The 22,061-nt window shown below is 37.2% G+C and overlaps 1 protein-coding gene across 2 annotated transcripts in view; it reads left to right on the top strand.

The window, feature by feature from the left end:
• CTNNA1 (catenin alpha 1) overlaps nt 1-22,061 on the top strand; it is a 182,521-nt gene that overhangs the window by 39,978 nt on the left and 120,482 nt on the right. For both annotated transcript variants that reach the window (XM_036313850.1, XM_036313851.1), the window contains exons 4-5: nt 13,588-13,754; nt 14,272-14,391. In XM_036313850.1, the coding sequence (XP_036169743.1) occupies nt 13,588-13,754; nt 14,272-14,391 (287 nt within the window). The remainder of the gene's footprint in view (nt 1-13,587; nt 13,755-14,271; nt 14,392-22,061) is intronic.

Here is a 22,061-nt window from a genome sequence, read left to right as displayed (position 1 = left end):
TGCTAAGAGGGCTGTGCCCTCTAAGCTGGGACTTGTTTGTGGCTTTGCCAACAGGTCAGTACAAGGCTTAACCCTATAGTGGCGCCCTACAGTTTTGTGTTAAATTTGTGTTACTGGGCTTTGTGAGCACCTCAGTGGATCTCTGATAGCTGACAGCAATGTGCATGCATTGTCCATTAGAGTCTTAATGTCAAATTCATACCTGTGTCAGTACCCCAAAAGAGACAATGCATTAAATGGGCGATGCTATCTTTAGTTGTTCTGAATTTGTGAACTAAATATTTTTCTCAGTTTTCAGGCTAAAGATAAGTATTCTCATACTGCAAATGACGAGACTATTTAAATTCCATAATACTAGCTAATTGGATGTATTAGTTTCCCAGGGCTGCAATCCTATTTAATAAAAGAGTAGTATTCAAATTGTCCCCTCCATCGGGAGGTCATCCGGGAGTTCGACCAGGGGGCGGGGCCGGCTAGGGGAAGGGAAGGAGGCCCCGGCTGGCAGCTGCCAGCTGCTAGGGACCCTACCAGTGCACAAATTTCGTGCACTGGGCCTTTAGTCTACATAATAAAAGCCTAAGCGACCATTATGGCCGAATGACCAGAACAACCTGTTGTTATGATGCGCACTGACCACGATGGGGCAGATGCTTAACGCAGGAGCTGCCTCTTGGTGGTCAGTGTACTCCCTCAGGGAGAGTTCGCTCAGCTAGAAGCTGGGCTCACAGCTGGTGAGCGCAGTGGTGGTGGCTCTCCTGCCTCTGCAACAGCGCTAAGGAGCAGTGAGCCAAGTGGTAAGGAGCAGTGAGCAGGTGGGCGGTAAGGAGCAAGGGGTCCTGGACCTTGGGCGCAGGCCGGGCTGAGGGACCCGCCCCCCACCTCCCCCCAGTGCACACATTTCATGCAGCGGGCCTTTAGTAACACATAAGTTACTATAAACTTAGTGGCATAGAACAACAGAAATTTATTCTCTTACATATCTGTTGGCCAGATATATGAAATCAACGTGTCAGGGTTGACTATTTCTTGGGGGCTCAGAGGAAGAATCTTCCCATTCTTTTTCCTAGTTTCTGGTGGTTTTGCAGAGGTAGGATTAACTTGGAGTTGAAAATCAAGACATGATTGCATGTGTCTGTAATGGTTTTAACGGTGGGACCAGATTTATGGTAGTCTTGGAAAAGGTGGTAGAATTCTGTTGAACAGAGCAAGGATTGTAGCTAAAGCCAGTGACTTTTACTGCCTTCCAGGCCATTTGGCTTGATTTTTCTTCCATGACTGCCATACCACTAATTACAACCTGTTACCTCTCATGTATGTACTGTTATTTACATGGTAGACAACATGAAAACATCTGGATAATTCACTGCAGCCTCTTCTCCAATATTGAAAAAACATTTAATAGTGACACCTACATATACCTTCTCTCCAAATGGCTAGAAGGTGAAAGTAAATTCCTCATCCAATAAATAGAAAGCAAATACTTTAATGTTTGGCTTGTAGTTTCCCCCCTTTCATGTCTATTTATGTTTAGGCACTATTTGTCTTAGGATTTTTTTGAAAGTATTCTTTTGAAGTTTTGGTTTTCAGATCATTATTTCATTTTAGGTAAACTTTTTTTTTTTTTAATATATTTTATTGATTTTTTAGAGAGGAAGGGAGAGAGATAGAGAGTTAGAAACATCGATGAGAGAGAAACATCGATCAGCTGCCTTCTGCACATCTCCCACTGGGGATGTGCCTGCAACCCAGGTACATGCCCTTGACCGGAATCGAACCTGGGACCTTTCAGTTCGCAGGCCGACGCTCTATCCACTGAGCCAAACCGGTTTTGGCTAGGTAAACTTTGATTATAATGAAAGTGCATTGTTTTTTGAGTAGAAGTAGGACTTCAAATCCCTGAGAACAATCAATGTTATTCAATACTAAGTCTCAACCGTTACAAGAACCTTTTTTTTTTTTCCTGTAGAAAGTGTCTTGTCATTTTTAGAGCAAGAAAGCATTACTTATTGGTCTACTAAAACAGTAGAGTTAAAACTATTGAGTTTGGTAGCATCTGTGTTATTTTAACAGCTATAGTTGATTGATGGGCATACTCTTTAATGGTCTTATTGCACAGATAATTTCTTAGCTTTTTAAATCTTGAAAGCACAGAATTTCCCAGTCAGTTAAAACTGATGGTCTCTTAGAACATTGCCATAAAGAAGGGATAGGCAATGAGGGTTTTTAATTGATACTAATTAAGAGACATTCTTTTATATATTTCAGTAATTGTGTAGTGAACTTGACAAAGATGCCATCTTCCTTGGTACAGCTTCAATGATTTCTATATAGGGGGAAAAAAGGCATACATATGGAGAGGTGTGTGTGTATGCACGCACATATATAAGTATGTGTGTATGTATATGTTTGTGGATATATATATATATATATATATATATATATATTTATTATGAATCTTGGCAAGGCAATTTTAAGGAAAATGATAAATTTTATCCTTGACAAAAGGATGGATATTGAGCACAAGCTGTCAAGCTCTTGAGGCATAATTTTCTCCCTGGCAACTGACTAGAATCAGATTGAGGGAGGTGAAAATTGGTAGCCTGTCCAGTGCAGATGTTGATAGCTTCAGACTGATATATTCACATCTAATATAGGCAGCCTGGAAGATAGATGTTAAGAGGCAGATGTGATCAGGACAAAGCAGCTGTCAGTGATTGTTTGAGAGGTAGACAGGAGACAGAGTAGAGTCTGGGTTTGCTAAAAGACTTGAAATATAGCTTTGAGGAGCTTTGTGTGGGTGTGAGAGAGATTGCATTTTAATTTGTCTGGTCTTGTTAGTGTGGTTTTAATCAGGTTAGCGCTATAAGCTTGATCTTATATATGGGCTCTTGAATATTTCACAGGAGAAAAATGACAAGTATTCCTATCTAGAATGTTGAGTATGGGTTTCAAAAAATGCTAATAATGCTCTGGAAGAGCAATATCAGAGAAACATTTAACATTTTGAAAAAGCTGAAAGTTAAGTTAATTAGGATTTCAGATTAGTGTAATCACAAGAAATTAAACCTAACAAGAAAGAAGCTGGTTTTTCTCATTCTCTTCTTGCTTTTGAGTCTGGCTTCTCATTTGTTATCCTGACTTTTCCCCTTGCCATTTTGGTAGATTTTTCTTCCTGTTTTCTCCTCTTACTTTTGTGGATACCTCTTCATGTGATCCCCTAATGGCTGGGTCTGTTGTTAGGAAGTACTCCCACTCCAGTTCCTACCCTTCATATGTTCCTGAAGACTGTGATTAATTTAACACTTGTTCATTATTGACCCCCATTTCTCTACTCTCACAATTTAATCCATTTTCTTTTGCTCTTCATTTAACCTGAGCAGAAAAAGCTAAATATAAATTCCAAAAAATCATTAGCTGGTTGCCATTCAGGTGTTTTATGTCTTAAAGTTGTCTGTCTGACTTAAACTGTAAGTCTCTAGAGTGGAGGCTGTTTTTTCTTTGACTTGGGATGTGTCAAGGATGCTGTCTGTTTTTGGATCACTACCCTTGTGTGAGCATATGCTGCTCTGCAGAGACTCAGATTCTGGTGTAGCTGGCTTGAAAGTGAGGAAAGGAAAATGAACTTATTAAATTATAATGTTTGCTGTGATTTTGAAATTGCTCCTCTTTTTTTTTTTTTTTTAATCTTGTGAAACAAAGATAACACTAACCAGGATAATGATACTACAGCAAATAATATTAGTGCCTGGTATCCAATGTACCTGAGGACGTTATCTCAGGTATTACAGTTTTGACTTTGGCATGACTTCAATCATGATGTTGCAGTAACGTGGTGTCTACTAGTTAATTTCTTAAGAAAGTGATTCCCAAGTTGAAATGCATGTTATGCATTTATTTGAATGTGTAATCAGGATGTAAGTGCCTCTCTTTGGAGTGTTTCTGAATGACAGTAGGGCATGCTTGAATTAGTAGAAGAACATGAATATGTGTGGTACTCTATTTTAATGTTTTTGATAAAATCAATCTATTCTGTTGACTGTTAAAAGTCGGAATTTCCGCCGAAACCGGTTTGACTCAGTGGATAGAGCGTCGGCCTGCGGACTGAAGGGTCCTGGGTTCGATTCTGGTCAGGGGCATGTACCTGGGTTGCGGGCACATCCCCAGTGGGAGATGTGCAGGAGGCAGCTGATCGATGTTTCTCTCTCATCGATGTTTCTAACTCTCTATCTCTCTCCCTTCCTCTCTGTGAAAAATCAATAAAATATATTAAAAAAAAAAAAAAAGTCGGAATTTCTAAGCTTTGTTCCTTACTGCCATGGGATGGGGAAGGATGTAATTTAAGAGTTTTTCTGGGTATGTTTTGAACAGATTCTGATGGGCTTTTAAATGTTTATTTCCTGGGTTGATTTTTCAAAAGATACACATTGACTCAAGTTCACTTAAAGCTTCTTTCAGGAATTCTTTGAATTGTCACTTTATCTATAATTATGGAGGTATCAGGTGTCTGTGATTTTTGCCAAATATCACCCATTGATGAACGGAAAGGCAAAGGTGGGAAGGATTGAATGTTTTATTCAGATTCATCATCATATCATAGGGCATGCGGGTTATGCCAGATAAGTATCACCATTTGGCTCCTTCCCATAGGACTATGAAATTTGGTATCCTTTGCAATTATATTGCCAGTTTATCTTAATTGACAAGTGTGGAAAATGTCTTATTACCAGACTATGGAAAATGAATTTTAAAAATTGGGGAAGAGGGGAGGGAAAGGGAGTGGGACAGCTTGGGAAATGGGTGTTAATTCTTGATTATTTTGGAGTAGCAAATAATTTTGTGAAGCCTTGGCCCTGTCAGTTTATTATCTTGTAAAGTAAAAGTTGGTGGAATGATAAAAATAATTGTGTCATTTTCTGATGAGATCCTAAATTTAATCAAATGTATTTAAGAGAATTTGGTGTAAAGTAGTTTAATGAGTGGAGATATGGCACTAAAAAAGTAACTTTCAAGAATTAGGAATCCCATGATAGGGGAGTTTTAGATATTCAAATTCCAGGGCTGAATGGTTTTTATTTTCTGTTTTGTAAAAAGATGGCAAACCATTAAATATGGGAGTTGGGGGCGGTGTTATAACAGACTTACCTGTGATGTTGCTTGCTGGCTTGCTCTTTTTTTCCCCTCTTTCCTTGGCTATTTCCTGGGTAGGTAGAATTTGAAACATTTTTTCTTTAAACAAAAGTAATTTTCTGCAGTATACATGCTTTTAATAGTAAGAGCAAAAAGAAGAAAATAAAAAGTAGCTATAATTTTTGTTACCCAGAGGTGAAACCAATGTTTAACATTTTGGTCTAAACTCTTCCAGTTTGTTTTTTATGAATGTATTCATGTGGATAGACATATATTTTGCTTCATTTTGTCATTTTTTTTTCACTCAGTGGATCCTGAACATCTTTTAATATTAATATTCCTACAGTGTAATTTTTAAATATATATACTTTTTAAGAAAAATGATCTTAAATATAATATTACATGCAATAAACATTAATATTTCAAAAAAAAGGATTTTAAGTATAATATTATTGCCACAATTGTACTAACATAGTATGATATCACAGTTACAGGAAATATTAAAAATCTGCAAGTAACAGGATTACTTCTATTACATTCATATATATATATATACACACATACCTGGAATGGGTGGATTATGTACTTTACAGAAGATAAGCCATGTTCCTCTGCTGGGCTGACAAAATTCTTTTGGCAATTGATAGCAAAAATATATATATTCCCTCCCCTCCCCTCCCCCCCTCTGGCTCTCTACAGTGTAATTTTTAATGACTGAATAATATCGTCTACAGAGTAATATGACTTAAGGAGTCTATTTTGAACCAGAAAAACCAAAGACTTCTCTAATGTTATGGTCAGAGTTTTATTCACTTTTCAAATATTTAAAAGAAGTGTGGTAAATAGGACAGTTTTTATTATATATTATTTTTATTTATTTTGAATATTTTTATTTATTTCAGAGAGGAAGGGAGAGGGAGAGAGAGAAGCATCAGCGATGAGAGAGAATCCTTGATTGGCTGCCTCATACATGCCCCACACTGGGGAATGAGACTGTAACCCCCGGCGTTTGCCCTGACTGGGAATAGAATCGTGACTTCCTGGTTCATAGGTCGACACTCAGTCATTGAACCACACTGGCTGAGCAGGACAGCTTTTATTTTAGAGACTGAAGGCTGTGGAGAAATTAACTGGGAAACTTATGTGCATGTATGTATATATGCACAGCCTGTGGACACAGCTGATAGTGTAGTGAAGGCCTGGGAGGGGCAGGTAAAGGGTGGGAGGGGATCAGTGGAAAAAACAAGGGATATCTGTAATACTTTCAACAATAAAGATAAAAAGAACGACTTCGGTAAAAAATACAAGACTGAGGGCTGTAATTGATAACAAGTGTAGTATGAGATATTTGAGGAGAAAAAAACTTTTTTTTTAAAAAAAATATATTTTTTACAGAGAGGAAGGGAAAGGGATAGAGAGGTAGGAACATTGATGAGAGAGAAACATTGATCAGCTGCCTCCTGCACACCCTCTACTGGGGATGTGCTCGCAACCAAGGTACATGCCCTTGACCGGAATCGAACCTGGGACCCTTCAGTCCGCAGGCCGACACTCTATCCACTGAGCAAACCAGTCAGGGCAGAAAAAAAAACTTTTAAAATCATTTTAAGGTAAAGAGACAAAAGAAACTTGAGCACGGGCATCTGGGAAACCTGTGGGAGAAGAGGAATTAGAATTCCACTTAATAGCCATGAAATTGCTTCTGAAATGAATAAATAATTTGAACATGTTGATGGTAAATGTCTTTTAACTCTTCTGGAAGCTTCTGTCATTTCCACACAAGGCTGTTTTTTGCTGCTTCTCAAAAGCACATTCAGGTGGATGTCTAAAAACAACTTTGTTGGATTTGGCAATTGATAACAAACAGTATGCTCTCATAAAATGTTTTATTTAAGAAATGTCTATTTAAAGTCTCTGTAACAGTTGAACTTCTACAGCAACTAAACAAAATATAATGACGTGTGATTGGCCTGCATATGCCTCCTTCCCCTTGTTTTACCATCTATGTTTTAGATAAGCGTTCAAGACAGATGATTCACAAAGCATTCATATTTCATAATGTACGCTAATTTTACTTTTTCTTTTTGCAGTGACTCTAATTGCCATGAGTTTTTTATACTGTAGAAAAAATATTTTGTATATAGACATTTTGAGTGATTTAGGTTATTCCTTTCTAGGAAACCCTGAGTTTTATGTGTCATAGACAGGAATTAAAGATATTTTACATTTTTTGATCATTTAAAAACTTTTCTTGTGTGTGTGTGTGTGTGTGTGTGTGTGTGTGTGTGTAATAGAAAATTTAAGGAAAGCACACGAACATAAACAGCAGGAAATAATCACCCTCAGGCTATGTCACCTCATGATATACTACCTCTGTTAATATTATCGTGTTTATTGGTGTGGTCTTCCTCATCCCATCTTTATAACATAAACATATTGTGTTCTCCAATCTCATTGTGCAGTATAAATTGTCCCATATCTGCTATTTAAGGTGCAAATAAAATTTTTCCCCATTAATAAAGATACCTGGAATGGATGGATTATGTACTTTTACAGAAGATAAGCCATGCTCCTCTGCTGGGCGGACAAAATTCTTATTTTTTTTGGACCTCAAGGTAGAAATGAGCATATTAGAAGTATCCTTAGTATTATTTTGCTCTATCTATTGGGTCTCCTTGGAGGACTTTTGAAGGCTGTAGAGCTATTTACATAGGACCCTCCCTATGGCATTGTGGTTGGGAGCTGTTCTTGAAGTATGAAGTGAACTTTTTTGTATATGGAGTTGTAAATGGGATAGGTGAGGCATTTGACAAGTTGCTAAAAACAGGAAGGAACCTTAGGTTGGCTTAATTTCTTTTTAAAAAAAAAAAAAGATGGAAAAGTTAATGCCCAGCAAGTAGAACTACTGTAAGTCAAGCTTTTTTTTTTTTTTTAAATCTTTATTGTTCAGATTATTACAGCTGTTCCTCTCCCCCCCCCCCCCATAGTTCCCCTCCATCCGGTTCCCACCCCACCCCCTGTCCTTACCCCACCCCCTGTCCTTACCCCACCCCCACTGCCCTTGTCCATAGGTGTACAATTTTTGTCTAGTCTCTTCCTGAACCCCTCACACTCCCTTCCCCCCTCAGAATTGTCAGTCCATTCCCTTTCTATGCCCCTGATTCTGTTCTATTCACCAGTTTATTCTGTTCGTCAGATTTTTTATTCATTTGATTTTTAGATTCACTTGTTGATAGATATGTATTTGTTGTCACTTTGTTGTTCATAATTTTTATCTTTACCTTTTTCTTCTTCTTCCTCTTCTTAAAGAATACCCTTTAGCATTTCATATAATACCGGTTTGGTGGTGATGAACTCCTTTAGTTTTTTCTTGTCTGTGAAGCTCTTTATCTGACCTTCAATTCTAAATGATAGCTTTGCTGGGTAGAGTAATCTTGGTTGTAGGTTCTTGCTATTCATCACTTTGAATATTTCTTGCCACTCCCTTGTGGCCTGCATAGTTTCTGTTGAGAAATCAGCTGGCAGTCATATGGGCACTCCCTTGTAGGTAACTAACTGCTTTTCTCTTGCTGCTTTTCAGATTTTCTCTTTGTCTTTTGTCCTTGGCATTTTAATTATGATGTGTCTGTCCAGCAAGTAAACTACTGTAAGTCAAACTTTGTTTGTAGCTATTACCATAAAAGGACCAGTTAGTTTTTACTACTTTTTATGCTATGGAGAATGAGTGAAGGAGGCTCCCTCTTTACTGCTTCAACATTACAAATTAAAAGCTAGTTTTTCCTTCATGCTTTAGGAAAATTGCTAGTATGACTTTATTTCAAAAAATGTGAAACAATTGGTGTATGTACAATGATCATGTTCTGAACAGATTTAAGAATTGAAGATAGTAGATAGGTAGTGTGAAAGTGGCATGGAAGTATTTGTTGAGCTTCACATTTATTACCTCATTTAATTTTCAAAACAACCCAGTGAGGTGGCAGATGGTATTCTCATCTTATGGAAAACAGGTAGAGATAAAGCAACTGAAAGGCACACAGCTGCCAAATAACCAAGTTGGGATTCAGATCCAATTCCAATACCTTGTTTTATCTGTACCAGACAGTGTTCTGGGAGAATAATGTACAGTTGCCTCTTGAATAACACGAAGATTAGGGGCACTGACCCCTATGCAGTCAAATCTGAGTATAACATTTGACTCCCCCATAACTTAGTTGTCTCTTGGTATCTGCTGTGTATTGGTTCCAGGACCCCTGGCACAGATACCAAAATCCGAGGATGCTCAATTCCTCTATATAAAATGGCATAGATCTGTGCATACAGTGTTTCTTCCTTATCTGTGGACTCCCAACTGCAGATTGAAACAGTGCAGGTATTTATTGAAAAAAAAAGTTACGTTTATGTGGACCTGTGCAAACCCTTGTTCAAGGGTCAAGTGTATATTCATTAACATTACTTTGTGACATTATTTGTTTTAAAGGAACAGCATAATAGAATATCTCATATTTTCTAGGCTCATGTTAAAAAAGAAAAACCAAGCTTTTTTCATTTTTACTGTCTCTCTTTCATGCACACAAACACCTACAGTTTTTAGACCTGTCCTTTCCTTATAACTTTTTAAAAAGTTGGATTGCTTTGAAGAGAATTCACTCAAGATATTTGATGCTTTAGAGAGGTCTTGATCTTGTCCTGTTCTAATGTAGAACTCTGTGTTTTTTTGTTTACTTCCTTTACAATTGCCCTTTGTTCTTGTTTTGCTCCAGAGGAACTTAACTTTTGTCTTCAGCTTAGTGAGGGGAGAATGCCAGTGGATGAGTATATTGACAGATCTGATTTCATGACAGATAGAACAATAGTAGTGGGTTCTTAAGTTTCATCTTTTTTATGTCTTAGTTAATACCAAATGTAGTGTAGTTGACTAGAGACAATTGGGACCAGGCCAGAAGACCCAGTTATATAACCCTAGTTTGAAACCTTTAAGTAATCTTTGATGCTTTCTTTTCCTTCACTCTTCATAATCAAAGGTTATCATATAATTTGACTCCTGCCTTTATTTTTTACTTAAATTGTTTTAATTTTCACCCGAGGATATGGTTTTTTTTATTGTTTTGTTTTTGTTTTTGTTGTGTGTTTTTTTTTTTTTAAAGAGAGGAAAGGGGAGGGAGGGAGGGAAGAAAGGAAAGAGGGAGAGAAGAAGGGAGAGAGAAACATCAATGTGAAAGAGAAACATCCATTGGTTGCCTCTTATATGTGCCCCAAATGAGGATTGAACCAGAAACCTAGGTATGTGCCCTGACCAGGAATTGAACCTGAAACCTTTTGGTGCACAGGATGGTGCTCCAACCAACTAAGCCACCCAGCTAGGGCTTGACCCCTCCCTTTATAATTTACTTTTCTTTCCTGGGCTCTCACTGTAGCTTTCTGACCTATCTCTCTGGTTAGGTTTATTGTATTACTTTTTTAAAAAATTAAATATATTTTATTGAGGTTTTACGGAGAGGAAGGGAGAGGGATAGAAAGTTATAAACATCGATGAGAGAGAAACATCGATCAGCTGCACACCCCCTACTGGGGATGTGCCGGCAACCAAGGTACATGCCCTTGACCAGAATAGAACCTGGGACCCTTCAGTCTGCAGGCCGACGCTCTATCCACTGAGCCAAACGGGTTAGGGCTATTGTATTACTTTTGTTAGGTTAATCTTGTGTATATATGGTTTTGAATTTGCTCTTTGGTTCAGGGATTCTTCTTGGTACTCTCTCCATCCCCATCTTCCATTAATTTGAGAACTCAGCTCCCAGACATGCCTTCTTTTTATATACCTCATCTTGATAAGTGGTTATAAGAATACAAGCATTGGAATTACAAAACCTGGTTGTACACATTTACTATTAGGTAACTGTGATTAAGTTAGTTAACCTACGTTTTAGTTGTCTTATTTGTAAAGAAGGGCTAATATTAGCCTAACTTTCTAGGTGGTTGATATGATTAAATAAAATGTAAGAGTGCCATAGAGTGGGCATTTAATAAATGTTGGATATTATTATGTTGCTTTTTCGTTTTTTAAAGTGCTAATTCTTTTAACTCCACTGCCCAAAGTCCTTCCTATCCTTGGAGGGCAGAGTCTATTTCAGAGTGCCTTGTCTTCTATAAAAATTGCTGGTCATTAGCATCTCCTCCTTTGAAACCTTGTAGTACTTCGTGCCTTTCTTACAGCTTGTATGTTAACATGCTACATGATTTCTGTATAATCACATTCCTCTTTTCTGGACTAAACCGCTTGAAAGGAGAGATAGTCTTGTTTAGCTTTGTTCACCTGCCAGTGAAATTGTTTGTTTTAGTGTGTAATGAAGAAGCTCTCAATAAATAGGTGAAATTCTATTTATTGTATCTCGTTTAATACTAATGTTGCCTAAGGCAAAAATCTTTTTCTGTAAGGCTTTTGAGACAACTTCTTCTATGAGTAAATAGCTTTTCCTACTATCTTCCCATAGCACCATGTCCACAGTGCCATTGTAAGTCTGATTGCATTGTGATACATGCTAATTTGTGAGCCTTTCAAGTATAGGTGCCTTGTCTTAATTAGCTTTTAATTGTTTGCTTGTCTGTCTTTCCCCTTCCATAGAGCTTGAGGATATGGGTTGTTTCTTGTGCACTATATCACTACACTTCATACAGTCTTTGATGTATTGTGGGTGTTCAAATATTTGTTAAATAAATAAATAAATGAATAAATAAATAAATAAATGTGCTTTGTCTTTTTAAGTACCATGAGGTAACATTTTAATGTCATGTATCCACATAATAGTTACCATATGTCTGTATCTTCATATCTGTGTATTTTACATACAGAAAAAAACTTTTAACTGTGAGATTCTTCATTGTGAGTTATTTCTGACCCAAGAGATATGCAGAGCCCAAGCCTGTCTTTATTCTTAGTATATATGGTGCTTCTAAACCTAATTAATATATGAATCTGAGGATGAATTCCCACCTGCACCCCCAGCAGCTCATGGTATCCAAGTAAATTTGATAGGAGAAATTTGGTAGATCTCTTCAGAAGTGGCTAGGTTTCTTTAGAGTGTACGTTTTACATTTGTGGAAGAGAAGCGAGAGTGAATGGCCTTTAAGCTTTAATCTGAAGTGGACACATTCAGTCAAGGGAAGAAGTATATGATTCTCCAAGTACATAAACAGTCACCATATAGGTACTAACAGTGTAACTGGTGGAACAGACGTAGCCCTGGTCCTCTAGTTGTTTCCAGTTATAAGAAAAGAGGGACGATATAGGCACCTAAATGATTACTAATAGAAATGAATGACAAAAACTGTGTTATTTTACAAGTTTCTAGGAAATGTTATATATAAATTTTTAGCACTGTATTTTAGGGTTATATAAGCTGGATATTCCTAATAACTATAGTAAAATGTATATGTTTTTAGGTTAATTTTCTTTATTATGGATATAATACTTGTTTGTTATATAAAATGTAGTTTTTTTAACCCTTACTACTTTAATCTTTCTTTTTTAAACCCAGATTACACACATTTATAATTTCTTTTTTTCTGTTTAAAGTTCCATCATATGCCTTAACATTTTTTCATATATATGTTTATATTTGCAGAGTAGTCAATTATAAGTTAAATCATAGTTTATTTAACTAGATTCTTATTGTTGAGCATTTGAATTCTTAGCAATGTTTTACTATGAGAAAAATGAATGCCAGTGTCTGAACTCTGTCTTCCACATACCAGTGAGTCTCTGTTACTGTTAGAGCTGTACACATTAAATAGTTGGGATGGTTAATGAAGTGTGTGGTTGGTAGTCCTGCATAATGGTTCCTATATTTCTGTATAATTCTGTGGATGTGAGAATAAATTGCATTAGATCCATTTTTTCTCCCACTCAAATCTTGGATTTAGTTTTCTTAGGATACATATAATGTTACTTTTTGAAAGGAGTATTTATTAGATTATTGGAAAGAAGTATTTTTTAAGACTTTTGATATATAGTACCAAATCATTTTCCAAATATTGTGCTTTCACTAGCAACATATGAGGGTGCTTTTCTCTTAGTAATAGTTCTAAAACAAATGAAAGAAAAATACAACAACAAAAATAAAAATCTTAAACTAAATTTCATGCATGAAATATACAAAGCTTGAACTATTTTATTTCACTTATTTTATTTTTTTAATCCTCACCCGAGGATATTTTTCCATTGATTTTTAGGGAGTGGGAGAGAGAGGGAAAGAAACACTGACTTGAGAGAAACACATCGGTTGGTTGCCTCCTGCATGTACCCAAACAGGGCCCTTGACCAGAATCAAACCCAGGACCCTTCAGTCCGCAGGCCGACGCTCTATCCACTGACCCAAACCGGCCAGGGCTATTTTATTTTTTAAATGTAGAACAGCTCTTTGGCTCATTTCTGCTGTTTGTTTTCTTCATTCTGTAAAACAGGTGATTTGATGAAGAGTGCTGCGGGAGAGTTTGCAGATGATCCCTGCTCTTCTGTGAAGCGTGGCAACATGGTTCGGGCAGCTCGAGCTTTGCTTTCTGCTGTTACCCGGCTGCTTATTTTGGCTGACATGGCAGATGTCTACAAATTACTTGTTCAGCTGAAAGTTGTAAGTACAGGCTGTGTCTGTAATTTGTTTTCTCTATCACAGTGAAAGTGCTACTGGCCATACTTAATTCAGCATTCCTTGGGATATGGAGTGGTTTACCTAAATGAACCAGGGATGTTTTTGTTTCATTTCCACTTATTCCTTTATTCTAATTGTATTTCATACAGGTTCTACTGTGACCTGTGTTGTCTTGATTCTAATGAAGAACTTGTAGCAAATGTTTTGTTTTGACTCCTTTCTTTTTTGTAATACTGATTAAACATTTCCTTGTACCAGTAGAGTTCCAGAGTTGAGAAACCAAGATATGTTAAATTGTGTCCTTTAAATAGAAATCAGTAATACTGTCCTTTTCAGCTCCCCTAAAGCTCCCATGTAGTAGCTGCTCAAATGTTTGAGTGCCATGTAAACTAGAGAGAAAGTTTGAATTGCTGTCTGAATTGCTGTTGCAGAACATAAAAAATTCTTTATATAAGAATTGCTTAGAATTTTTCTTTTTTTGGGGGGGTATATTTAATAGGTGGAAGATGGTATCTTGAAACTGAGGAATGCCGGCACTGAACAAGACTTAGGAATACAGTATAAAGCCCTGAAACCTGAAGTGGATAAACTGAACATTATGGCAGCTAAAAGGCAACAGGTATAGTCATGATTTAGGGATATATTAAAACTATTTATATTATTACTAGTTTGAAAAATTCATTTTACCTAGGTTTTACAGTATCTCTGTCTGCCAATATAGTGCCATTAAAACATTTTACTATTTTAAAAATTAAGTTGTATTCACGTTATGCTTTTATTTTTAGTCTCTTAAAAATTTTGCTTTAAGTAGCTTGGCAATTTGTGATAGTGTAGGAGAGGTAATAGTTATGTGCATTTGAGGATTAACTTGAGTTGATAATGGAATTTATCTCAGGTTTTTAAAAACCTTAAATCAGTTCAGACATACCAGAATGACTTCTATATCAGAAAGGATTTTTCCCCTCTCCCCATATTTTTTCACTATATATGTATATTTTAGATCTGAGGAGGTGGAGGACCAACTAGTTAGTTATGCATAGATTTTCGAATGGGGCGGGGGTGGGGGGATGTTCACACCTGCATTATTCAAGGCTCAACTGTATTTCTTATTAATTGCTATTAATAGTTTCCATAGTGTTAGAAATTTGTGTTATGTGGCATGTGGATCAATGCTCTTATTTTCAAGCTTTGCTAAATCTTTGGGGTTTTTTGCTGTTAGGATGCTTTGAAGTCTTCCCGTGCCCTTCCTGTTGGATGCTGTGTGTTAGGTGTGTGTTCTGTAGGGGAGATGCATATGTCACTGTTCAGCCTCCTACAACTTCCATAGTCCTGATCAAGCTTTTAATTCCTATTTTTAAAGAAGCCCAGAAAAATATCAATTATTATTATTGTTAGCCAATACCTAACCCAGTTAGGATATTTTACATTGCAGTTCACAAAAAAAGCCAGCTCCAAAACTACTTAACAATGGAGGATTTATTTTCTCACTTATTAGAAATCGCAAGTTATATTTCTGACTTCAGGATTGTTAAAGGCTTTGCAATATCAGCAAGGATCCAGGTTCTTGACATTTTCCAGCACTGCCATCTTCAGTGCCGGGCACTGGATGGCTGCTGAAGCTTTAGGCATGACATTTATGCACATCAGTATGGCCAGTGAGAAAAAAAAGAATTGTTCCTTATGTCTATAAGCAAGTAATCTAGAAGCCCCTAACACATTTGCCCTAAATCTGAATTGTGTAACATAGCCATTCCTCACTAAGCATTGGTAAGAGGAAAGCAGATACTATATCTGACTCAGAGTAATGAAGATCTACCTTTTGGTCCAGGATGGGGGTAGTTTTCTTGGGGACAGAACACCCAACAAGAGCTCTGACAAACATGAGAAAAATGGGGTGAATACTCTAAATGTCCCGTTTTTGACAGCCTTAGCTCTGAAGACTTCTTAGTAACTTTCATTTGGTCATATTTACATTAGTATAAAACTAATGGATTAAATTAATAATATATGTAATATAGTGCCAGGCAGTGGGCAATTGGTGAATAGTAGTTATTGCTCATATTTCAAGCTAGAAGATGTGATCAGATTGAATCTGCACCACATATGAGATCCTGTTGTTTTTTTTGTGTGTTTTTTTTTTACATATGATAATATAGTGAGATTTGGTATACTGTCTGAGTAATATAGTTAGTGTATGATCATTGTACTTTTAGCATTTGTCCTAGTCTTGGCTTATGTCTCTATCACATAAATTTCAAGTAATTTTTTCCTTTTGCTGGAGCTGATTAATCCTTAGAACAGCGGTTCTCAACCTGTGGGTCACGACCCCTTTCGTGGTCAAACGACCCTTTCACAGGGGTCGACTAAGACCATCCTACATATCAGATATTTACATTACAATTCATAACAGTAGCAACATTACAGGTATGAAGTAGCAACGAAAATAATTTTATGGTTGGGTCACAACATGAGGAACTGTATTTAAAGGGCCAGAAGGTTGAGAACCACTGCCTTAGAAGAACTTGTTATATATAATAGTATGGTAATTCTATAAATAACACAGGCTGGCCAAATTATGTCTATAATTTATTTTACTTAATATTCTTGATATAAATGCTCACTTGAATACCTGAAATAAATATTAGTTATATTTAAAAAACAAAGTTTGCAAATAGTAGCACTGCTTTAAAACCTAGTCAGTCATATCTTGGTTTATGAAGACTTAATATTATGTGAAGAAAGTGAGAACATTTAGACTGATACTGTTGTATATCTTTGTAAAATGGTGGGGTAAATAAATCAGTGTTGTTCTTGAGATAAAACATAATAGTCCAGAATTTTGTATGCTACTGGAGAAACTTACTGGAAATGCTGCCAGACTTTTAATCCTGTGTGCCATGAATCCATCAAGAGTTTCAAACATTTCCAAAATAAGATGTCATAAAAATCTTGAAGTTATTAATTAACATGCTGGATGATCTTCTGTTTGCCCTTCCATATCTGTTTTCTGGCCTTGTGCATCCTTCTCTCTGGCCTAGGAACTTCACCTGTCTAGACTGTATCCAGGGACTCCTTTGCCCTCTGGCTCTTGGTTGCTTTGGCCAATGGGAGCATGAATAGAAGATCAGAGGACATAGGAGAGTGAGGCTGGGGTTTTATTCTCCTGGCTGGGTGCCCTTGGGTGGCTAAAAGGCATATCCTATGTCTGGTGGTATTCTCCACACACCTACCTGTTCCCTAGATTATGGTATCCACTGTTTCCTCTTGTCTCTTCAGGCCTAAGTGCTCTAATGACCTTGTGGTTTCCCTGTATTTTGCCCAGACCTTTGTAGCATAGTCCCTAAACCATCTTAGAATTACCTAGCTTGATTTTACTATCTGTTTACTGCTGGTATCTTGAGTGATACGTGTTCCCATTTTAAAGTTTGTTTGGGGTTTGTAGTATGTGATGGTTATTTATAGATTTCCTCGGGTTTAACTCTTTAACCTTTAACTGTTAGCCTTAACCTCCTACAATAAAATCCATTGAGTAGGCTGGCTATAGGCTCCTGTGTGCCTCCTGTTCATAAAATGGCCTTTCATAGGTCTGGGCCTTGGTATGTATTCTTATAAACTAGTGCTTTTCTTAGGAAGTAGACTGCTACTCATTTTATCCTAAGGTACCAGCCTGGTGGAAATTTTCCCTTTTGCCTATTGCCCACTGGCCTCCTTTAGTAACTGGTCCATTTTTCCACACTTTTTTCCTGGCGGACTTCCTCTATTACTGTATGCTTAGTCCCCTAGACCAGCGGATACCAACATTTTGGACCTCTCGGACCACCGGTTGGCGACCGCTGCTTCAAAGGTTTTCTTAAACCAGCAGTCGCCAACCTTTCGGACCTCACGGACCACCAGTGGTCTGCAGGCCACCAGTTGATGACCGCTGCCCTAGACTGTTTTCACCTTTGACTTTTTCATCTGTTCCCAGGCGTGGTATGTAATAATTTACCTCCTCATTGAGCCTCTTACCTTTGCAGGCAGCCCTAGTCCATAAAAGGGATATTTCCTCAAGAGCAGTGTTGGGTTCCATGTGTATACTGGCTCCCTTAGCCTCCCTTGTATCATTTAAGCAGCAGCCACCTATTGAGGAAATGTTAAACCTCATAAGGTCTATAGGCTCTATGGAATTTATCTATTTCTTCAGGTTTTTCTGAGCAAAAACATGTAAAAGAGTTTCTTCAGGGGTAGGGGATATCATTCCATCTACCCATCCACCTACCCACCCACCCATCTATCCGTCCACCTGCCCACATAACCATTTATTCATTCACCCATTTCTGCCCACTCTCCTTGCTCCCTCCCTCCCTTCCACAAATCATCTCCAGGCATATAAAGTCTGGGTTCAATGCAAACTGTCCTTTTAAAATAGTCAGGAAATCTGCTACAACTTTTGGCAAAGTCGAATTTCACATGTCAAAACTCACATTCTTACACATTCTCTCTTCCCAGTATTTTTGGGGATCCCTGAGGGTTCATTCAAAGGACCTGGGTGGGGATTGTTTGGAGACCAGAGTCCACAAAACTAGGAGTTCCATCCTAGTGAGGGCTGTTGCTAGAAATAATGAATAACTCTAAAAAGGTGTTTACTGTGTGCTAAACACTGTTATAAGCCATTTATAAACACAAACTCAGTCTTCACAAAATGGTGTAAGGTAGATACTAAATTGATCAGATATTAATTCCAATAGATGAAGGAAATATAGCACAGAGAGATTAAATATTTTGGCAAGGTCATTCATCTAGTAAGTTGTAGAGCCAGGTTTTGAATTGGGGCTCTCTGGCTCCAGAGGACAGGGATTTTGTCTGTTTAAATATCTACCATAATCCTTAGTGTTTAGAACATTGCCTGGATATGCTCAATAAATATTTATTTTACAAGTGAGTGAATAAGTGAGCCACTTACCTGTACTACACATCCATCCTGGAATGAAATTGTGCATGTGTTTCTAATCTTTTACTTTTCTTGGGCTAGAATGTTATTGGCTGACTAGAAGTGCTGAATTTCCACTAGGCTGTAGGCTTTTCTTTGACGATAAGGGTAAAATAGATGGGGCAGAGGTTAGTCATTTGAGTCCAAGAGAAGACATATCAAATTTTATATTAAGAGGGAAATGAGAGGAAACTTCCACTTGAATTTCCAGCTCTTGGTAAGAGAGAGTGTTATAGATTGCTTAGAAGTTAGCTTCTGTTTCTTGGTAACTGCATGTGATGTTGGTTCAGTTACATTAAAAGCAGTCATTTCTTCCTTGTGTTTTCTGTTTGTTCCTGAGTCTGCCTGAAACATAACTAAATTGGTGAAGTTGAAGAATCATGAAGATTAAAGTAGACCAAAGGACTCTTACTTCATAAGTAATTTACTAATATTATATTGCTTAATAACTCACTTTTCCTACTAATTTGGATTACTTTAAGCACTATATATCTTGAAAAGAATACTTATCATTGATTATTATATTTATAGTAAATAGTGCTGTCTTATGATAGTGTCCATTTTCATACCTGTACTTAACAAACTCTACTTTCTTTGTGTTACAACAAAAGCAGTTCTAAAGAGAAAGTAGTGCTCCAGCCGGGTGGTTCAGTTGGTTGGAGCATTGTCCCGTACAACAAAAAGGTTGCAGGTTTGATTCCGGGTCAGGGCACATACCTAGATTGTGGTTTCATACCCGGTCGGGGTGTGTACGGGATGCAACCGATGGATGTTTCTCTCTTTTATTGATATTTCTTTCTTTTTCTCTCCCCCCATTCCTCTCTCTAAAATCAATAAAAAAAATCAACATCCTCAGGTGGGGATTAAAAAAATAATAATAGTGAAAGTTAAGGCACTGTGGCAGTTAGGACAAATGATGATACTTAGCTGTCATAGATTCAAATATATTCCCCAATACTTGGTAAATAGGAATCTATTCAGAGATACAATGTGGTGAGGGCAAGACATTTAGAAAATGCATACAGAACATGTGCACCAGCTGCTTTAGCATAATGGTTAGCCCTAGCCCCTTGTCATAGCTTGAATCTTGAGATGATAATTAGTTCTTTAAATCCAGGGGATTCTGTTCTGCGTATTTAACCTGATGTAGTCTTTGGAAAGGTAGGTTTTTTTTGTTTTGTTTTTAATTCTCCAAATTCAAGCTAAACTTTTATTTCATATGGTTGAACTCCCTGGGCTTCTCCTAAGCCTTGCTATTTTCCAGGAAAACATTCTTTTATATCCTCTTTAACTATTTAAGCAAACATGTGATATTCCATTTAAGAGCACTCCTGTTGGTGCCTGATTTATGTTACTGAGCCTACACTCGGAAGGAATTACATGGTGTGATCTAAAAACCAGGCTGCAGTCCAGGTGGCAGTCAGTTCCCAGGGATGGTTTAGGTCTCTACTTCCATCTTCCAGTGACTCTGACTGACTTCAGTGATCCAGCAAACAGGTGTGATGTTCCTGCTGGAACTCCAGCACGGAGATTACCATCATGTTGTCCTCCATGCTGCGGCCACCCCCATGCCTCAATTGTAGACTTTTATCATACCAGGCCAGGCAGTGGCTTTAGGAAAGTCAGGCGTTGAATAGTAATTCAGACACTATGTATTAACTTTGGGTGACCACAAGTGTCTTTAATAACCTTTGTAAACAGCTGTACTGATCTAGGTTATAGGTACAAAGAATGCCAAAGCTGATTGCAAAACATTTGTATTAAAACAGAAGACAAATACAAGTGCTTCAAGGCAAATGCCTTCCTAGCAGACTTAAAAGTCCTTGAGATTGTGGTGAGGGCAAGACATTTAGAAAAATTCTACTCAGAATTTGTGCACCAGCTGTTTAAGCATAATGGTTAGCCTCAGCTCCCTGTCATAGTTGGAGTCTTAAAATGATCACTGACTCTCTAAATCCACAGGGTCCTGTTTCTGAATATTTAGCCTAATGTACTGTGGTGTGCTACAGGGCGTTTGGAATGCTGTGAGCTGTTACTTGCAAATTCAGATTTCAAATGAGAAAAGAATTCTAGGAGGAATAGAAAGCTGTCATACAAGGTTTGAATAAAGATGCAAGTCTAAAATATATAGTGAGATGAAGTTTCAGAGTTTGGTGTTTCTAATGCTTAGTTAGGAACTCATCTAGAAAGGTGAGCATTAAATAGTTGAATCGGACTTTGAGTAATTGATTTTGGCCTTTCTAAGTTAGTCAGTTTTCTCTTACATGTTTACACATTTAGTATTTCTTTTTAACACATTTAAATTTGTACTTTAGGATTCATTTGGTGACATTAACATTGAAATTCTGTGATCACATAAAATAGAGTTGGGACAGCTCTGGTTGTCACTTCTCTTCTATGGTGGCAATCCACATTGATTGGTACTAAAGACTTAGTTTTATTTGTTTGAATAATTTCAGTAACAAGGGGATATCAGAAGTACCCCCTTCACATCTTGCTTATTGTTGGTATCACTTATTTGTCACTTAGTATATTCACCCTACCAGTTAGAGGCTAGTAGTGTAAACCATGAGAAACCTCAAATCCTTTTAACTGTAGACTATAATTATGGGGTAGAGGAAATTGTAAAGGACATTTTCACTTAAGACCACATGTACATAGAGTATTATAATGAAATATAAACCTTTTGATTTTCAGTATGGAGCCCATGAGCCTCAGCTTTGTGCCTAATGACCTGTGTCCTAAGGTGGTCTTTGGGGAGGGGGAAGGGAGGGGAGGAGTCTTGTACTTGGGAGAATACCTGGTTCATGTACACCTGTGGTATCTTATCCTAAATTTCACAAAACTCCTGTAATGAATTTTATAACTTAATAAAAAACTCCTTATAATAAATCTTACTTTAAGTATTTCTCTGAATGATTTTTCTATTTTGGTTGGAATAGGTACATATATCTTTATATAGCTGTAATCAAGATGCTAGTCAGTTTTAAGTTTTACTTTTTATTTAATGCTGTGCTAAGTACTTTATGTGCATTATCCCTTTTAATCCTCAATACAATGATAAGAGAGGTACTATTATTGTTTCTATTTTACAGAAGGTAAAACTGACTATGGAGACTTAAAGTAAGATCACAATAGTTAGGAAAAAGTAGAGCTGGAGATTGAAATCTAGGTCTGTGTGGTTTGGAAAAGTTTGAACTCTTATCTACTAAGCCATATATTGCCTCCTTTGTGATGAGCTTCCAAGCCAGACTTAATGAAAATATTGTGTCTATTTAGTAAAAATTCTAACTTTCAATATTTACCGACAAAATTTTATA

This window comes from Myotis myotis, unplaced genomic scaffold (assembly GCF_014108235.1).
Source record: "Myotis myotis isolate mMyoMyo1 unplaced genomic scaffold, mMyoMyo1.p scaffold_m19_p_6, whole genome shotgun sequence".
Lineage (NCBI taxonomy): Eukaryota > Metazoa > Chordata > Mammalia > Chiroptera > Vespertilionidae > Myotis > Myotis myotis.
Note: the sequence above shows the minus strand (reverse complement) of the source record. Positions and strands in the feature narration are given on the sequence as shown.